General features: G+C 45.1%; 1 protein-coding gene across 1 annotated transcript in view; it reads left to right on the forward strand.

Moving 5' to 3' along the window:
• Positions 1 to 753: 753 nt before the first annotated feature.
• Positions 754 to 15845, forward strand: part of SDAD1 (SDA1 domain containing 1) — a 551728-nt gene continuing 536636 nt past the window's right edge. Inside the window, exon 1 of the mRNA XM_069626295.1 lies at positions 754 to 956. Within this exon, the coding sequence (XP_069482396.1) occupies positions 867 to 956 (90 nt within the window). The 5' untranslated portion in view covers positions 754 to 866. The remainder of the gene's footprint in view (positions 957 to 15845) is intronic.

The following is a 15845-nucleotide window of genomic DNA, read 5'->3' on the forward strand; positions in this document are numbered from 1 at the left end:
GTAGTTTTTTAATTAGTTTTGTATTCATGTTCATTGGTATTTGTTTTCTTTGCTGCTGAACAGTAAAGTTGAAGAGAAAGCATAATCCGAGCCTCTGGTCTTGACATAGAATTCCAGTCCTACCAAGCAGAGAATGGGAAATTCCCATCTGGTGGTACCAGCCTCCTATTCATGGTGTAACGGAACCTGAATAGGAACAAAGGTGCTTGTTGCCTACTTTCCTGTGTCATGACATGTTATCACTTACATGTGTGTAAACTTTTTATTGGAGTTTAATGATGAGAGACGACTGGGCAATATTACAAATAGATACTAACAAACACAGCATCGGCTGTTCTCGTGTCCCATCTATTTTATTGAAGACCTTAAACGTATAGTGGTTCAAATGACAGACATATTTGGGACACTAGCACTCACGTGTTCTTAGATAGCTGTGCTAACATTTAAAGAAACACAATCAGCCCTACTAAAATGGCGCCTATGTTTACTTGATGTAATTGCAGTCTATCGCCAGTCATGTGACGTACAAAGAGACATAAACCTAGAAATCGGAATATTCCTGTTTTAGAACATCTTGTTTCTTAGTCCGTATAAATATAGGCAAAAAGGTTATTACTTTCTGCTATCTTGATTTACAAAACGTGTATTGGTAAAGTTCACTATCTATGTGAAATATATCGTTTCCATTTCAAGATGGCCGCCATATAAGCGTGTGGATTCCATGACTCATTCTTCCATTCCATTCCTCAATGTTGACGTAAGCAAAATGGCAGCGCCCACTCAGCTGTAGATCACTCGTGTGGGTATGCATAACAAGCAGACGGGTCTATGCAGCAGGGAAAGCGAGTGTCTACATCAGCAGCACTATGTCAACAAGGAACAACAACAAGCTCCCCACCAACCTGCCCCAGCTGCAGAACTTGATTAAGAGGGACCCACCTTCCTATACTGAAGAGGTGAGATTCGTAGAGTAAATAGTGTTAGGGCCAAAGCAAGTGAGACGTGAGAAGATTTGGGTGCCCGAAATAGCTCTTTGGGCGACACACCGGGTGCGGTGGTGTTTGTGGAGAGCTCAGCTCACAGGGTATTGGGGAGCGCTACGAACTTTGGCAATTGGGTTCCTTCCCTGTTTCTCCTTAAAAGTTCACTTTAACCAGCATGCCAACAGTTTGTAATGGACACTGTTCTAAAGGAGTCAAACCAGAGTCTCGGGTTAAGGATATCGGCGAATGTTGCAGAGGTTATAGCTTGTGCAGCTCTCGAGTCAACTTGCCAGAAAAACAAATGTTTGTTTAGATATTTTCTTGAGTAATTGACCGCTGCACGGCGTATTGCATTTGTTATCAATGTTTGTGTCTTGTGCTGGACCATCCGTAGTCTTCTGTCGCCTCATCTAGTTGTCGCTTCATTTTCTGTCCTTATGGCTGGCCAGTTTAAATAAATAAGACGAACGTGTACTACTAAATACATCTCAAATTCTTTTCGATTCCTCAATAGAAACGTTTTCGGATGATCCTCTTGTTCCGGGGCTGCATACGCTTGTTATTTGTAACATCTTACTTACCCTTTCATATTGCTCGTGTTCTTCGCTCGTTTAAGTGGTCACATTTGCTATGGTAGCATGTATTCGTTACTATTGAAGGACGACTATTATCTTTAGGTAGATGGTGCATTGTTTCCACTGTTTACTCGGACAACTTGTACATTCAAATTGTGTGTGATGTTTGGAAATGCAATGTGCACTTATTTTCCATGGATGATAATGTAATCGCGGATGAACTGGAATAAGAGGCGATAACGTTAAAGAACGTGCAAATCCTAACTGGCATTTTTTAATGACCAAGTTTCAGTGACCTGTTTGGAGAGAGTGTGATCGTTTCATTCCCCCGGCCTTGCTGGTATTATAGCAGCAGGTGCTACAGAAATTTGGTCATGTTTGTTCTAGATATCACACCACAGAGTTGCTACTTTTTACGTGGACAAAGTGTTCATTGTATACCATTTTCAATCTAACAGGTAAACATTCTGTGAATGGAGCCAGGCCGTACTGGTGCCTCGGAAATTAAATTGGGGAGGGAGGGTAGTCCAGGACGGATAAGAGGGAAGGGGAACAATGTGGTACAAAAGAGATAGGGGGTGGTACATCCACAAAGAGTCAACCGGTTCAACTGGTTTAAGTACAACTATCTTTTACCAACATGATTGAATAAGTGGCATTATGCAAGATAAGAGTAGGCTCATGGCAATACGTTTTTCAAGTTAATATACACCCTAAAGGTTATCTCTTGTTCAACACTTAGAGAAAGGCCATAAAACAAATAATAAAAAAACTTCCAACGGCATTTACTCTTACAGGTGTTTTTCATTGAACATAGTTTATCATCATTTGTTGCTCTACCTGTAAAACAATAAAAACATTAAATAACGCAAGATATGAAGTGTTTTATCAGGTACCTGCAATGTCCAACCAATAGCTTCCAAGAGCTAACATATGTCTGACTTGTAATAACAGTTCAATTGTCTTCCTTTTGAGGTACCACTTTTAAACAGATATTCCATAACCATGAGCCATCTAAACCTGCTCCATTATTTCAAGTTTACAACTAATAATGTCACGTTTTTATCTAGTGATTCATGGCAGATAAACTCCCCCCTGTTCCCCCATATAAGTGTTATTAACCAAATTAATGGTAATGTAATTTGAAGTGGTCTTGTATCTATGAAATTTGTGATGGTATTGTCAAAACAAAAGAGAAGGTAGTTATAAGTGAGTGGCAGGTATGGGTCTATGTGGTTTTTGGCATTGGCACTTGGATATGTGTTCTATCTATAATGAAAAAGACCTCTAATAAATGACAGCGCTGGGAAATCTGGGCAGCTCCTGGCCAAACACAACATGTGATGGCACTAACGATGTAGCAGATCTTCAAGGTATTCAGTTTATCAATTTATGAATTATTAAGGGCCAGGGCAACCCAGCCTGAATTGAAATGTGGCTTCAGGTTGGCCACAGACGTCGGATGTGAACACTTAATTAGTCTGAAGTCATGGTCCCGGGCATCTTTGGTTTGAAAAAAAATCTGTCCACACTACCCCTGCACTGTAATCCCTATACTGGTTCCTGAGCAAAGGGGCACCTTTTCGAACTTTGGGATGGACTAACTTGCAAGGATTCTTGAGGTCCGCCTTGGAAGGAAAAATTATTCCTGCATCATTCAAGCATAAACCAGCGGTGCCCTGAATGTGAGGAGGAAAATGTTGGGATGGTACACATGGTTTGGGCTTATCCTGAAATAGCAGCCTGACTGGCTACCAAAGGGATTTTACTGGTGGTAGACTCCTTGTGGGCATGTATGGTGGGGGGCTTCCCTAGACCACGCAAACTCAAGTACGTGTGTAAGCTCAAAGATCTGGCCTATATTTTAGCGAAAGAAGGATAGCCATGGGATGGAAAGCTCGGGCGAGACCCAAGGTAGAGGGACCTCCTGCAGTGGGCCGAAGCCGAAACAGTGGTCTGGAGGGAGGCGGCATGTAAAGGGGGGCGAAGAAGAAGCAGAAACGTTGATGGCATGGCAGCATTTGATTGCATCACTAACGGGCTTGGGACCGGACGAATTAGACACGGATAGCTCCCTGGACTATGGTGAAGAAGAGACAGTTGTGGACTAGTGGACCGTGTTGGATTTTTACAGAGACTTTAATAGGGAGGAGGTGGGAAAAGGTTGGGACGTGGGGGTTTGAGTAGTTCATGCACCATGTTAAGGTGCACTGTTTGTTATGAAACTAATAAACTGTTTAAAAAAAAATCATTCAAGCATAAAAGTTTATTAGGTTAAACCTTGGTGGTTGTTAGTGAGTTAGCTGCATGGAAAAAAAATGGGGTGAGAAGGGGAAGGTGTAGCTTTAGCTTGCAATTTCTGTACTTATTGAGAAGCTTTCTTTTTAAAATTATTTTGTTAAAAAATGTGACCTATAACAATTGAAAATCCTTAAAATAAGAAAGCATAAACATCTATGCCTAGTTATTTATACAATAAAACAGATTTACATATTGCTAAAATCCACAAATATAAAGAGGATTAAGAGATGGGAAAGATGGCGATGGCAAGTAATCGCATCCAGCATCAAATATGGCCCTCATCTCTGATTAAATTGGAGAAACTTATAAATCCAAAGAAACAAAAATATTGATCAACAATTACAGCTGAAGCAAACCATCCTCAACACATTCAAGCGTTGGTGATCAAAACAAAAAAAAAGCCAGTTACTGCCACTACAGTGGAAGTCGTTCTACCTGCCAGGCAGCAATTCCATACCCGTTCCTTATTGCCCAATGTAAACAATCCTGAGAATTATTTCAGAGAATTCTACTAAACCCTGTATAGTTGGACACATGTTTCGCTTTCTACTTTGTTCTCACAGAATCTACAGTAAGCTAAATCAGCATGCAAAAGAGTGTATCTAACCAAGATCTCTTTGTCAGTACAAGATTTCACCGGAACTGGAAGAATAACCTTTGGGTTCTCTTTTCGGGATATATGGCGAGATATGGAGCTAGCGTGCCCAGTTTTTTTGTGATCACCAGACGGATGATTCAGTGAGGCATAATTGTGCAAACCTTCTAGTGTGAGAAAGTCATGGCTATATAAAGAATGCTTAACCCTTCCTGGGTTCCCAATCGGCTCACACAAGGAGCAACCTGTACAAAGGAGGTCACAACAGAACTTGTTACGTTCCTGTAGTAGCCCACTGCCTTTCTCCAACAGAATAACTTTAAGATCTACAAACCAAGATCCTTCCGCTGGACACCTGATTTTCCTAAACAATGAGGGACATTTCCAGTGTGCTCTAGCCTGAAGGCGTCCGAAGCAGGGATTGTAAGCGTTTTTTTCCAAATCAACAACTCAAGGCTAGCCAGATTTTACAAGATGAATATGGTGTATATTTCCATCCCATATAGAATCTTGGGTACCACTACACAGGGTAAGGGTGAGAATTTACCAAATCTTGCGTCCACTGCACACAGTTTATTGGATAAGGTGCTGGTGTGAGATTTTAGCCAGCTCCGCCATCAGGGTTTACATGGCTTCGAGGTAATAAAGAAACCCAAATACACAAGATTGTCAACGGAATCAGTTCTGAGCGATGGGTTGTTTGTTTTTTCTGACGTGAACACTCCATGACTTCGGTTTTAGTGGGATTAATCTTGAGGGAGTGCACATTCACGCAATTGGAAAAGCCCGCAGTTAAATGTTGAAGACCAGTGGGGCTTTGGTCAAAAATTAAGAAGTCTGCATAAGCTATCCATAATGGCCTTGTATTGTCTAATTTGGGAGGCTCAAGATGATCGCCTATGTCTGCCATAAACAGATTGAACAGGCAGGGTGCTAATACGCAGCCCTGCCTGACCCCCTGATAGGTATGGAAATTGCAAGACAATTGCCTAGTGTCGTTTAGATGGACTAGGATGTTAGAATTTTCATAAAGCCCAATTATGATCCATATAAGACCATTCGGGATGCACCAGATTTTAAGCTTGGACCACAGCATACTATGTTTATCACTTCATAAATGTTCTCATAATAGATGTTTAGCTCACTAGCCTCAGCTCCAGGATCGGGTTCCATAGTTTGTTTACTATAATTCCCTCGGTCGGAGCATACAATGATTAAAAATATGAAACACAATCGTTTTGTCATACTGAGTTAATCTGCCGGGTCGACCGAGCCATGTCGAGGTTCTTGATTTGTTTCCAAAAGGTATTCGAGTTTTTATTATGCAAAGTCAACAGGATGGCTTTCCGTGTCCTGTTGAATCCTTTTGGCTTGGTTGTTGCAGAGTCGATTTCGGTAAGTTTCTCGAGCACATCTAATCAGCCCGCTTTCTTAGTAGAGGCTAAATCAGCACTGTTCTTTACTGTTCTAATGGTCGCTCTCAGGACTTTCTTTCTAGCAACTAGATCCGCCGTTATACACATTAATGTTTCTTGGATCTAGTCTCCACACCTGATTTCCTGATTTTAAGTGAAGATCACAAATCCCTCATAACGGTCTCAAAGCTATCCAACATAAAGGTGTTAAACTTCCACTCCTGAGATTTTAAGAACAAGCAGTCAGCCAGAGTGTCATTCACCCTGGCAACTGAGCCAGGGCTCCATGAAATCCGGGTGCCTGCTCTGTTGACAATGACTTCAAATGGATCCCTCTCCTCTGGATGGAAGGTACTCGGGCATACCTCAAAGTGGGCTTCAAGCATAGAATGGTCACATGTGGTAGGTAGTATTTTCAGGGAGACACATTTCTCAAATGGCCATTTCCCTACAAATATATAACAGCGTATCGATTGGGCCACTCCATTAGTCCAAGTGTAGTGGGGCAGAAAGTATTCAGACATAGTCCCATTCAATTGTGACAATCCCAAGCCATTTAGACCTTTAAATCAAGTGCTCCCATTGTTGAGTTTCCTCCTACGCCCCGCCCCCTAACCTCCACTCCTGATCAATTGTGCCCCATGCACAGAATCAGAATTTAGATCGGCTGTTCAATTAATGTGACCACCAAAATGCACACCACACCAATCATTGATAGACTGCGAGATGTCATCTAGGGCGTCTTCCAGCTTACAGATTCCGAAATGCCAGTATACCTTAAAAATGAGAAAGTACATGGTTTGTTTCACATGGGCAGCATGACCCAAAATGCCAGTGTATATCTACACTCTCGACCACTTTCAAGTTCCTTGCATGATCTAATAAGAGTCAATCACCCACACCTGGCTACCTGGAAACAAGTCACAAAACCGTCCAAGGACAGACACGTCCTCGTCCAGGTCTCCTGTAAGAAGATAATGGCATTATTCATACGTTTGTTTTTATTTTTTTTACCAATAGCTTCATTGTGAAACAGATTGGAATGCCCATGCGTGTTCCAAGATAATCTGAGGAAGCTGCCAGATCATATTCGAGGAGGCCCTAACAGGGGGCTAGCCTTGGTTTGTCGCACTCGTGGTGCTCAGTAGCCAAGAGCAGCCACTGTTCTGTTCCGAAGCCATCCTCTTTTTCCTGAAGAGCTTGAATTGCCTCTCCCAGTAACCCTCCATTTTGAGGAACTCTTTTGTTTGTATTAGATGTAGGCACTGACCTTGTAGCTCCAATCTGCTCCACGCCCCAACTCCTTTTCTCTGAATAGTTTGTGAGATCGAAGCCATATGCCCCCCCCCCGGGTGCTCTTGCTACTTTAGAGTAATGTCAAAACAAGTTTATAATTGAAGTAGATCAGAGAGCGATCCTTTCTATAGCAGTCGATTAAGTCAATCCTTTTAAGATACCTAGAGGAGATTGCAGACAGATTTGGGATGTCTCAAAGGAGGCACACAGTGTTGGCATGATTCAGGCAGTCTAATCTGTTAACTGGTCGCACACTCTCAATCAGGATCACAAATGGGTGCTCCTCCTGGGTAACATCAGCTCTCTTGTCCATCCGAGGGTTATGTGATTTCTGAAAAGCCCTTGGGCCAAGCGGTATGTACTCCTGGGTGCTAAAATTTAGTTTCGTTTAGACCTCTCCATGACTGCAAAGCCCCATGAGGTGTCATAGAAGGTGGCTGAGAGGAACGCCCAATACCTTGATTGGCCACCATGTTCAAGACAGTAGGTGGTATCACAGGACCGCAAAGTGCATCCAAAGAGCAGTTGCTAACCAACCGTGAATCATGCGAAAGAACAGGGCTTCCCAGTCTAGCATTGCTTAGAGACACAATTTTGTTTGAAATGTAGTTGGTTTGATTTGCGAACTGAGGAACACTCGCCAAAATGGGCACAAATCCATTGTGTCCTGGCAAGAGAGTCTGTCCGAAACCTCCGAAGACACTGTAGGAGCACCGTTACTCTGGGCAGACTCCACAGTGATTACCTTACTAGTTTCACCTGGCAAGCTGGGACAGCTTTCATAGTAGACTGAGTAAGCAGGGAGCGAATACAATTCCGGGATGCCTGTTCGTTCACATGCTGTAATGTGCAATTCTTTGTTTTCTTTCCTTAAAGGCACCTATTTTTCCTACCCAGTTGAACTTCGCAGGTCATCCTTACTTTTTGACAAGCTGATGTCGCGACCAGCATGCTGTAGTCCTATGTCCTCCACACGGGCCACTAAGCTCATTTTGTAACATTAGGACCTCCTCATCTTTCAATAACACATGAGGACTGATGACCCACTGGTTCAGGTATTGTTATTTCACAAATAACCGAGCTGTCCATAAGAGACCCTGTGGTTCAGAGCTTGGAGTAGCGTGCTTCCCATGTTGTTCTGGCGTACCCGTGGGTACAAGCGCCGCTGCTTCAACCATGGATTCAATCTCAATAGGTCCCTCCATTTCACTTAATTTGGCTGTTATTACCCCCTACACAAGTCCCACAGTTGAAGCGAAATTCCTTTACTGTGGTTTGCAAATTAATGTTATCAAACTTAAACAGTAAGATTTCAAACATGGCAGATTGAGTCTTCGTCTCTGCCTTGATACCCTCATAGAGGGACACTAGAAGGCACAGGACTTGGTTGATTTATACCAAGAGTTGATCCTGGGGGTCCCCGATTCAGACAATGCATTACTGAAGAGAACCTCCTCGGGGGTAGGGAAATCGGCGTTGACTCCAGCGATGATAAATGGGAGTCACAATCGGGTGGCTTTCTTTCTGTCAAGTCTGGAGGGGTATCCATTAGACTAAAGTCATTAACAATTTTTGGTGACCGCTGTGGCGAAGTGTGTTGACTTAGATAGTTATCATGCATACTGTGCAAAGGTTCATGATGTGTGAGCACAGCCTGTTGTAAGACTTTCTTGGTGGTGGGTTCCTTTTGAGCATGTACCACCGTTGGTAAGTTTTCATTGGTTGTGATACACTCTCCATCCCCCATATCATTCCCAAGTCCCCTCTCAACTGGGGCAAAGAATGAAGTGATCTTCTTTTTTTGGAGCTATGCAGTTCCCCTTAACAAGTCCTTTCGCTGGACCGGGACAAAGTAATCCCCCTTGTTGGTCGCCCACTGTCACAGGTAGGGAAGATGGACCACTATCAGACAACATAGTTGAGGGCGATTGCGGGAGGGGGAAGGTTGATGGCAACCTACTTGTCAGCATCCAAAATGTGTCCATTGGCCATCTGAAGTACTTTGTGGCCAGGCAAGGTATGTACCTTTTGCGTAAACCGTTGATCTCCGGCAATTAACAAGGGTGCTGCTAGCACATTCGTCAAACAGGAGGATCCACGCTCACTGACAGTCTGGGATTGAGTAAAATGTGCAGGGCGCCTGAATTCCCAGTGTGGTCAGCTTGTGTAATACATGACAGTATTGTAGATTACGCAGAAGAAGCAAACTTAGTGTGGCACTAACAATCCTCAGAAAAGAAAATGCACGTAGTGAAGGCAAGTCCCTTTTGTACGCGCGCTCCAGAGTAAAGACAACCCACTAGGGAAATAGGCCAGAAGATAGTGTTGCAAGGATAACAAGGTTTATTTGTACAGAATGCACATTTCAGCAAAGGACTCTGCAGTACATTCACAAACAAGGGCTTAACAGCCCCAAACCTGTCGCGCCATACAGTACAATTTGGTGCCACTGATTGGAGGCACCCTACACATGCGCCTTCTCCATAGGGGATACCAAGCAGTAATTGGCTGGTTCTTCCCCATCAGTTTGGAACCATGTGGGTTAGCTGGGCTCATCATCACGGTGAAGGTCAGGACACACATTTATATGTTGTTCCTATCTAAGCTAAACAAGCTATGCCGGAATATTAACTCGTAGTGGGCGGCACAGGAAATGGTGCCAGGGGGAAGGGAGGATAATATACAGGAATGCAGACCCACACATTCAGGGCTTCATTGATACTGTAGTTCCTGCACTCAAGGTCTCCACCCTGGGGTTTGATCTTTAATTTATCCCTCCCGGTACCTCGTGTTACAAGGGATGTGTGTTGCTGTTAGGAAGAAATACAGCCGTGCATGCTTAGATTGTCTGTGGACACTTAATGGGGGCTGGGACCTGGGGGTTGCTTGCTTATCAAGGAATGCAAAGGTGTGGGGGCCGAGTCAGTGATGTTGGGCAGGCTCTGGCTTGGCTGGGGGGTGTGGGGAGGTTAGAGGCCTAATGGCAGTTTAGTGTAGATTAATGGATGCAGCGCATAGCCTGGTGTTGTCTCACGCTCTTGCAGGGCGCATTCCATTGGAAGATATTAAATATTTGCAACACTGAAGGGACGAGGGGGAAGTAGACTTCCACGGGAACACAGCTCTTTGCGAAGCCAGTGTGTTATACAGAAATTGTTCCTTGTGAACTAGGAACGTGGACATCGCGAGCCTGCAGCTTGTCCCGTCTGGGCCTAATACAAGGAGTTGAGGGCTATGAGCTTTTCTAGTACCATGCATCTACTTCTAAGCACTGCAGGGCCCTTACATGTTACATGATGATGCAGATTGCTCCCACATTGCATATTATATCACCTCATATGATGATCGCCTTATTTGGAAGCGTCTAGGGGGGTGGGATAAGCTAATTTCCAACCTAACATTCCCCACTTTCGTTACTTCTACAGTAACAAATTCTCTCTCCCCCCCCCCCTTACTTCCACTCATTTGCGTGCCTCTCTGCTTGGTCCCACGCAGACCTTCCCTATATGGGCATCCATGGTCTGCACACATGCCTCAAACTTTCTCCTTGCTGAGCATACTGTTCGGGTGTGCAGGTCATGTATATGCATCCCCACCTCCTTAGTTTTCGGGATCGGGGGGAGGTAGGAGGTATAATAGTTGTGCGGTACAAGTTGACAACTACGTCACAAAGAGGGAGGGGCACCATGTGGTGTGCAGGGCCGTTATTTTGATCGGTTTGGATTTCTACTTCTTTTGTATCACGAGGTACCTAATTATTTCCAATACTGACCATCATCATTGCACTATTAGGCACAGCATTGGCACAACACCGGAGAACCAATTGGCATGTGCAAAAGATCACCAGGATAACTACGAAGATGGGGACCAACATTTTTACCAATGTTCCAAGCCATGATGGAACCCGGTTAAAGGCCATGATGAACCAGCCTTCTTCCTGGACCCCAGCTTCCTTTTTCATTTTCACCCCGAGTTCATGTACTGCTGCAATAACATGTGATAGTGTCCCATTTTCAGTGTCTTCAGAAGGTACGAATGTGCAACATGAACTCCCAATCTTTCTGCAAAAACCACCCTGCATAGCCGTCAGTAGGTCCAATACGTACCCATTTTGCATAGTCCTTAGTCTTGGGGCCCTTAGTTCCACTTTTATGACATTGAAACCCTGTTCAGTATCGTTTGCCAGCTGGATTAGTTCCCACCAAACTATCTGGAGCCATTTTGCATTTGCTCGTGTCTGGATACTGGGTATTAAGGCTGCACAAAATGTGTCTGCTGAATTGTAGAGCTTGTATTCGCCTGGTATCTGTGCGAGCAGGTCGGATGATTCTTGAGATAAGTAATTTGAAGAATGTTTCTTTCTCCTCAGCTGATCGTGGCGTTCCTTTTCAGGGAAGATGCAGAAGTCTGGAGGTGGCATGGTGGGTATTATAAGGGCACTGTCTGTTCTTCATCAGGCAAGGGCCCCTCTTTAGGTGTTCTTCTGGTACTACTAGCAGGGCCGAGTGCAGCGTTGCAAGCAAACAGTAGCCCCTCCAAGATGGCGGGAGGTGCAGGTACGCCTTCTGGCCGCAGACCCAGTAGTAATCCATCAGTGCCGTGGTGCCTTTTCGGAGATCTGGAATTAGTATGGTTCTGTTACATCGTTTGTTTGATCCCACTGAGACTGTTCCCTCGCTGTAAAAAACAGTTTCTAGCTTTCTTCTTGGTGCACTTTCACTGGCTTCTCGATTGCTGGGATCCATGTCAGTTTTGCAGCATGCTCTGTCCATATTTGTGCGCATGCTTGTTCTACAAGGGCTAGGTCTTTTCCAGATATCCGACAAGTCCTTCGGCCTTACACATGAGAGTTGTCTCTTGCCACTTATTGTCCATATACTTCGCCCCTTGTATGGCCAGGTGCATTTCTGGTGACATAGGCAGAGTCTGAATAAATGGTCACAAAGCACCCCTTAGAAGCAAGCGCGACAAGTTCTGCTGCCTGTGCGGAATAATGTCTGGGTAGTCTTTTCATGACCAGTGTTATGTATTCTCCCTCATCCAGGCGCACCACTGTCGCCCGGCATGTGTTTCACCTGTGTCCTGGTCAATAAATGCTGACCCATCAACGAAGAGTACTTCTCCTTCCTGTAAGGGGCTGTCTTTAGCTTTGAGTATATCGTCACTGTCCTCTTTGTATGATGCGGAATCGGGCTGTTGTATGTCCTCAGTTGTGCATGGTTCGGTGAGGAATGTGGCAGGGGTTTCTGTCCTAAACCGCACTACATGGATGTGGGCGGTGGACAGTATTAATTCATATGCTGATGCTCTTTGTGTGGTGAGTGCGGACTTGGATCGATCCAATATAAAAAAGAGTGAGTGCTCGACGCATAGTGTTACGGAGCATCCCATGACAATTGTGGAACTTTTTTCAATGGCAAAGGCGCGGCAGCAAGAGCTTGTTCGCAAGTGAACTGTCCCTGCATGACAGAATCGAGTGCCGCTGTAGTAAGCGAGAGGTTTGTGACCCATAGAACAGTTTTTGCATCGGCACCGCTGTTTGAGTGAGAGAAAATTTAAAATTCCTGTGTGTAATCGGGGGTGGCTAGAACAGGAGCTGTTGAAATTACTACTTTTAGATCATTAAAGCTGGCCATCATCTCTGTTGTCAGTCTAAAATCCACGCTCTACAATAGTTAGAGCCATAAGAACTTTTGCATGTCTTTCTCTGTTACTGGTTTGGGAGTGGCACGCACTGCAGCTGCTTTGTCCGGAATTATTCTCTTTCCATCTTTGGAGATGAGCTGCTCCAAGTAGAGCACTTCCAATAAACAGTACTGGAGCTTTTTCTTGTCCACCTTGTACCCTTTCTTTACTAACAACTGTAGGAGTGCAATGGAATCTGTCAGATAGCTCTGTTTGCTGTCGGTGCAGACCAGTAGGTCATCTAAGTATTGAATGATCGTGCTGGGCACCTGAATGTTCCCTAGATCTTCATGCAGTATCCTATTGGAAAATACTGGGGCTTTCACAATACCCCTGGGGCAAGCGACAGTGGTTGTAGCGCTTTCCTCCCACGGTGAATGCCATGAGGTACCGTGAGTCTGGATGGAGGGGCACTAAGAAAAATTCATTTTTTAGGTCTACTACTGTGAAATGGGTGGCTTGTTGGTAGATGCTGCACAAAATGGATGCTGGTTTAGGAACACGTAGAAACTCTTTCTGTACAATGTCATTAAGGGGGTCTCAAATGCTGAATCATCTTCCAACTGCGCCTCGTTGCTTTTTTGATCGGATAGATGGCCGTATTACATGGTGAGCTAGAAGGCACTATAATCCCTTACTCCAACAGGGCCTGCAGTGTTTCCTGTATTCTCTCTTCTGCTTCTCTGTATAGGCGGTATTGCTTGACCCGTGGGACTATACTACCTGGCTTGAGGGTAATTTTTACAGGTGTAACTACTTTTTGCATGCCCACATCATGGGGGGGGGGGGGTTTGTGGTCCACAAATGTGGTGGGACCTACTGCAAGTCACTTTCACAGAAGGGGGGGGGGGCACTAACAGTAGCCAAGAGGGGACTCTGCACTTGCCTGTATTGCACCATTATGTCACAAGGTATACAAATCTCAAGGATTATTTCCCCATCATTATTGTCATCTTCAAAAAGCTCCTCGGCTGTCCCTTCCCGTAGAGGTACATTGGGGTCAATACACATCACAGTGCGCGATTGGCACCTGTGGAGGTCCGTTCCTAGTACTATTCTTCTAGCAGACACAAGCACACCATCCAGATCTAATGACAAGATTGTGCCAGCAACCACTTCGGGAAGCGCCACAGGTTGACAAAATGAAATGTGCAGGTACGCTTCATTCTTTTCGGGTGATCTGGGGCACAGCTTGGGCAAGTACTCTGATACCATAAAGAAACATGTCTGGGTTGACGAGGATGCCCCTTACTGCCATCTCATTCGCCCCGGCATGTATCCCCAGCATCGCTTGGAGGGAGCACATCCCTGGGGTGGCACAGACAATCCCCCTGTCTGTGAATGATATGGTCATATTCAGTTTACTAAGTAGGTCCCTACCCAGTAAGTTTACGGAGGAACTCTCAGAGTAGAGGAGGGGTGCTCGTACAACCTTTCCTCCCACCTTGACATTGTCACGCTCACCTGGTCTCCACGGGGGCGTGCTCGTGTCCGCAGGATGATGTCTGCACTGGTATTGCTCCACGTAAATAAGGGTGCTAGTTTGCATCTTCCCTTAGTTCTTGCCTCAGGAGAAGTTCGCCTGCAAGTCGAAACAAGATATTAGCCAACTGAATGGAGCTGGTTTTGGTTTTCACCTCCTTCTGATTTTCCTTCTCTTCCTCTGGCTCACCTTGGTTTTTTAATGGGTGAGCTCTCCGTCCTGCACACTCTGGCAGGGGCGCGGTTACACTGTCGTTCCAGGATCAAGTTACTTCACTGATCTGATGGAGGTTGCTGATGTAGAAGGACCGAAGTAAGCAGGTAAGTCTCTATTCTAATAACTCCTTGGAAAAGCTGCTTTGTCTTTCTGCTCTAGGTATCTAATGTTCGTTCTTGTCTTTCAGGTGCGGCATTTAGCGGCTTTCGGATGATGGGATAACTCTTCTGACAATGATGAGCAGGATTCCTGCCGGTAAGTATAACGCTGTGCGACACCGCTAATTGTTTGCTTTATTTAGCTTTCCTTTGCTGTGTGCGACTAACCTGCTTTGTCCTTTCTGTTCAGCAGGTGCGGTGCAATTCCAGGAAGAAGATGGAAGAACCGTTTGACGGTGTCGAGTGGCGGCGCGATACAGAATGATGGAGAACTGCTCGATGGAGTTCCTGGAGGTGGCCGATTCAGGTGAGTAGTTACCCGAGAGGGTACCTTCTGTTCGGTTCTTCTACAGATGCGGTGGTCCGTGGGTAAGAAGGCGAGGTCAGGATGTTCTGCAGGTAAGGCCTTCAATGCGAGAATAACTCCTGTTCTTCTCTTTTCACAGGTGCCGATGGATAGAAGACTCTGGACGGGCGTGGCAGAAGGGAAGCAAGAGCTGAACTGACACAGTGAGCGTTACGCTGCAGGAGTGCAGAATAACTCGAAGCGTGTTCAGTGCGGTTTAAATAGCCTTGCAAGTAGTTCTAAGAAAATAGTCCCCTTAACTGTATCCTGCCTCTCAGGTAAAATAGTCCCAAGCCACACCCTGTACTGAATGGCTTAGCATCTCAGAGCCAAGTATATGAACCATATGTTTAACACCTACCATGAGCCTGGCGCCAGCGGTGCCAGGACCGAGTCCAGGTACGCCTAGCTGGGGCCTGAGAAGCCCCTAAGGAAGCCTGAGGCAGGGATGGGCTCGCCAGTTTCAGGGTTTTGGGAGCATGCACCATGACAGACATCTAAATCTTTTGTGAAAGGAACCGTTAATATAGCCCCCAATAATTCCTGCGTGTCGAAGTGTTTCCTGATAGCGGGAAGTTTCCTTCACTAATGCACTACTTCTCCACTCCCAAGGCCAACATAAAGATGAATTGCTGAACGATTAACTGCTTATTTCCTATCTCTGCCCCCCTGCCAGTGGTTCCTCTTCTGGATGTAAGGTCATTGACGGTACTGGACACACAAGTGCTCTTTGTGGGCTATCCTAGTCGGGGTAGGTGTCTGTCCCCAGGAACGAGAAGGGGTTCCCTCCCA

The sequence above is a fragment of the Ambystoma mexicanum genome, chromosome 6p (assembly GCF_040938575.1).
Source record: "Ambystoma mexicanum isolate Mex_15411 chromosome 6p, UKY_AmexF1_1, whole genome shotgun sequence".
Taxonomy (NCBI): Eukaryota; Metazoa; Chordata; class Amphibia; order Caudata; family Ambystomatidae; genus Ambystoma; species Ambystoma mexicanum.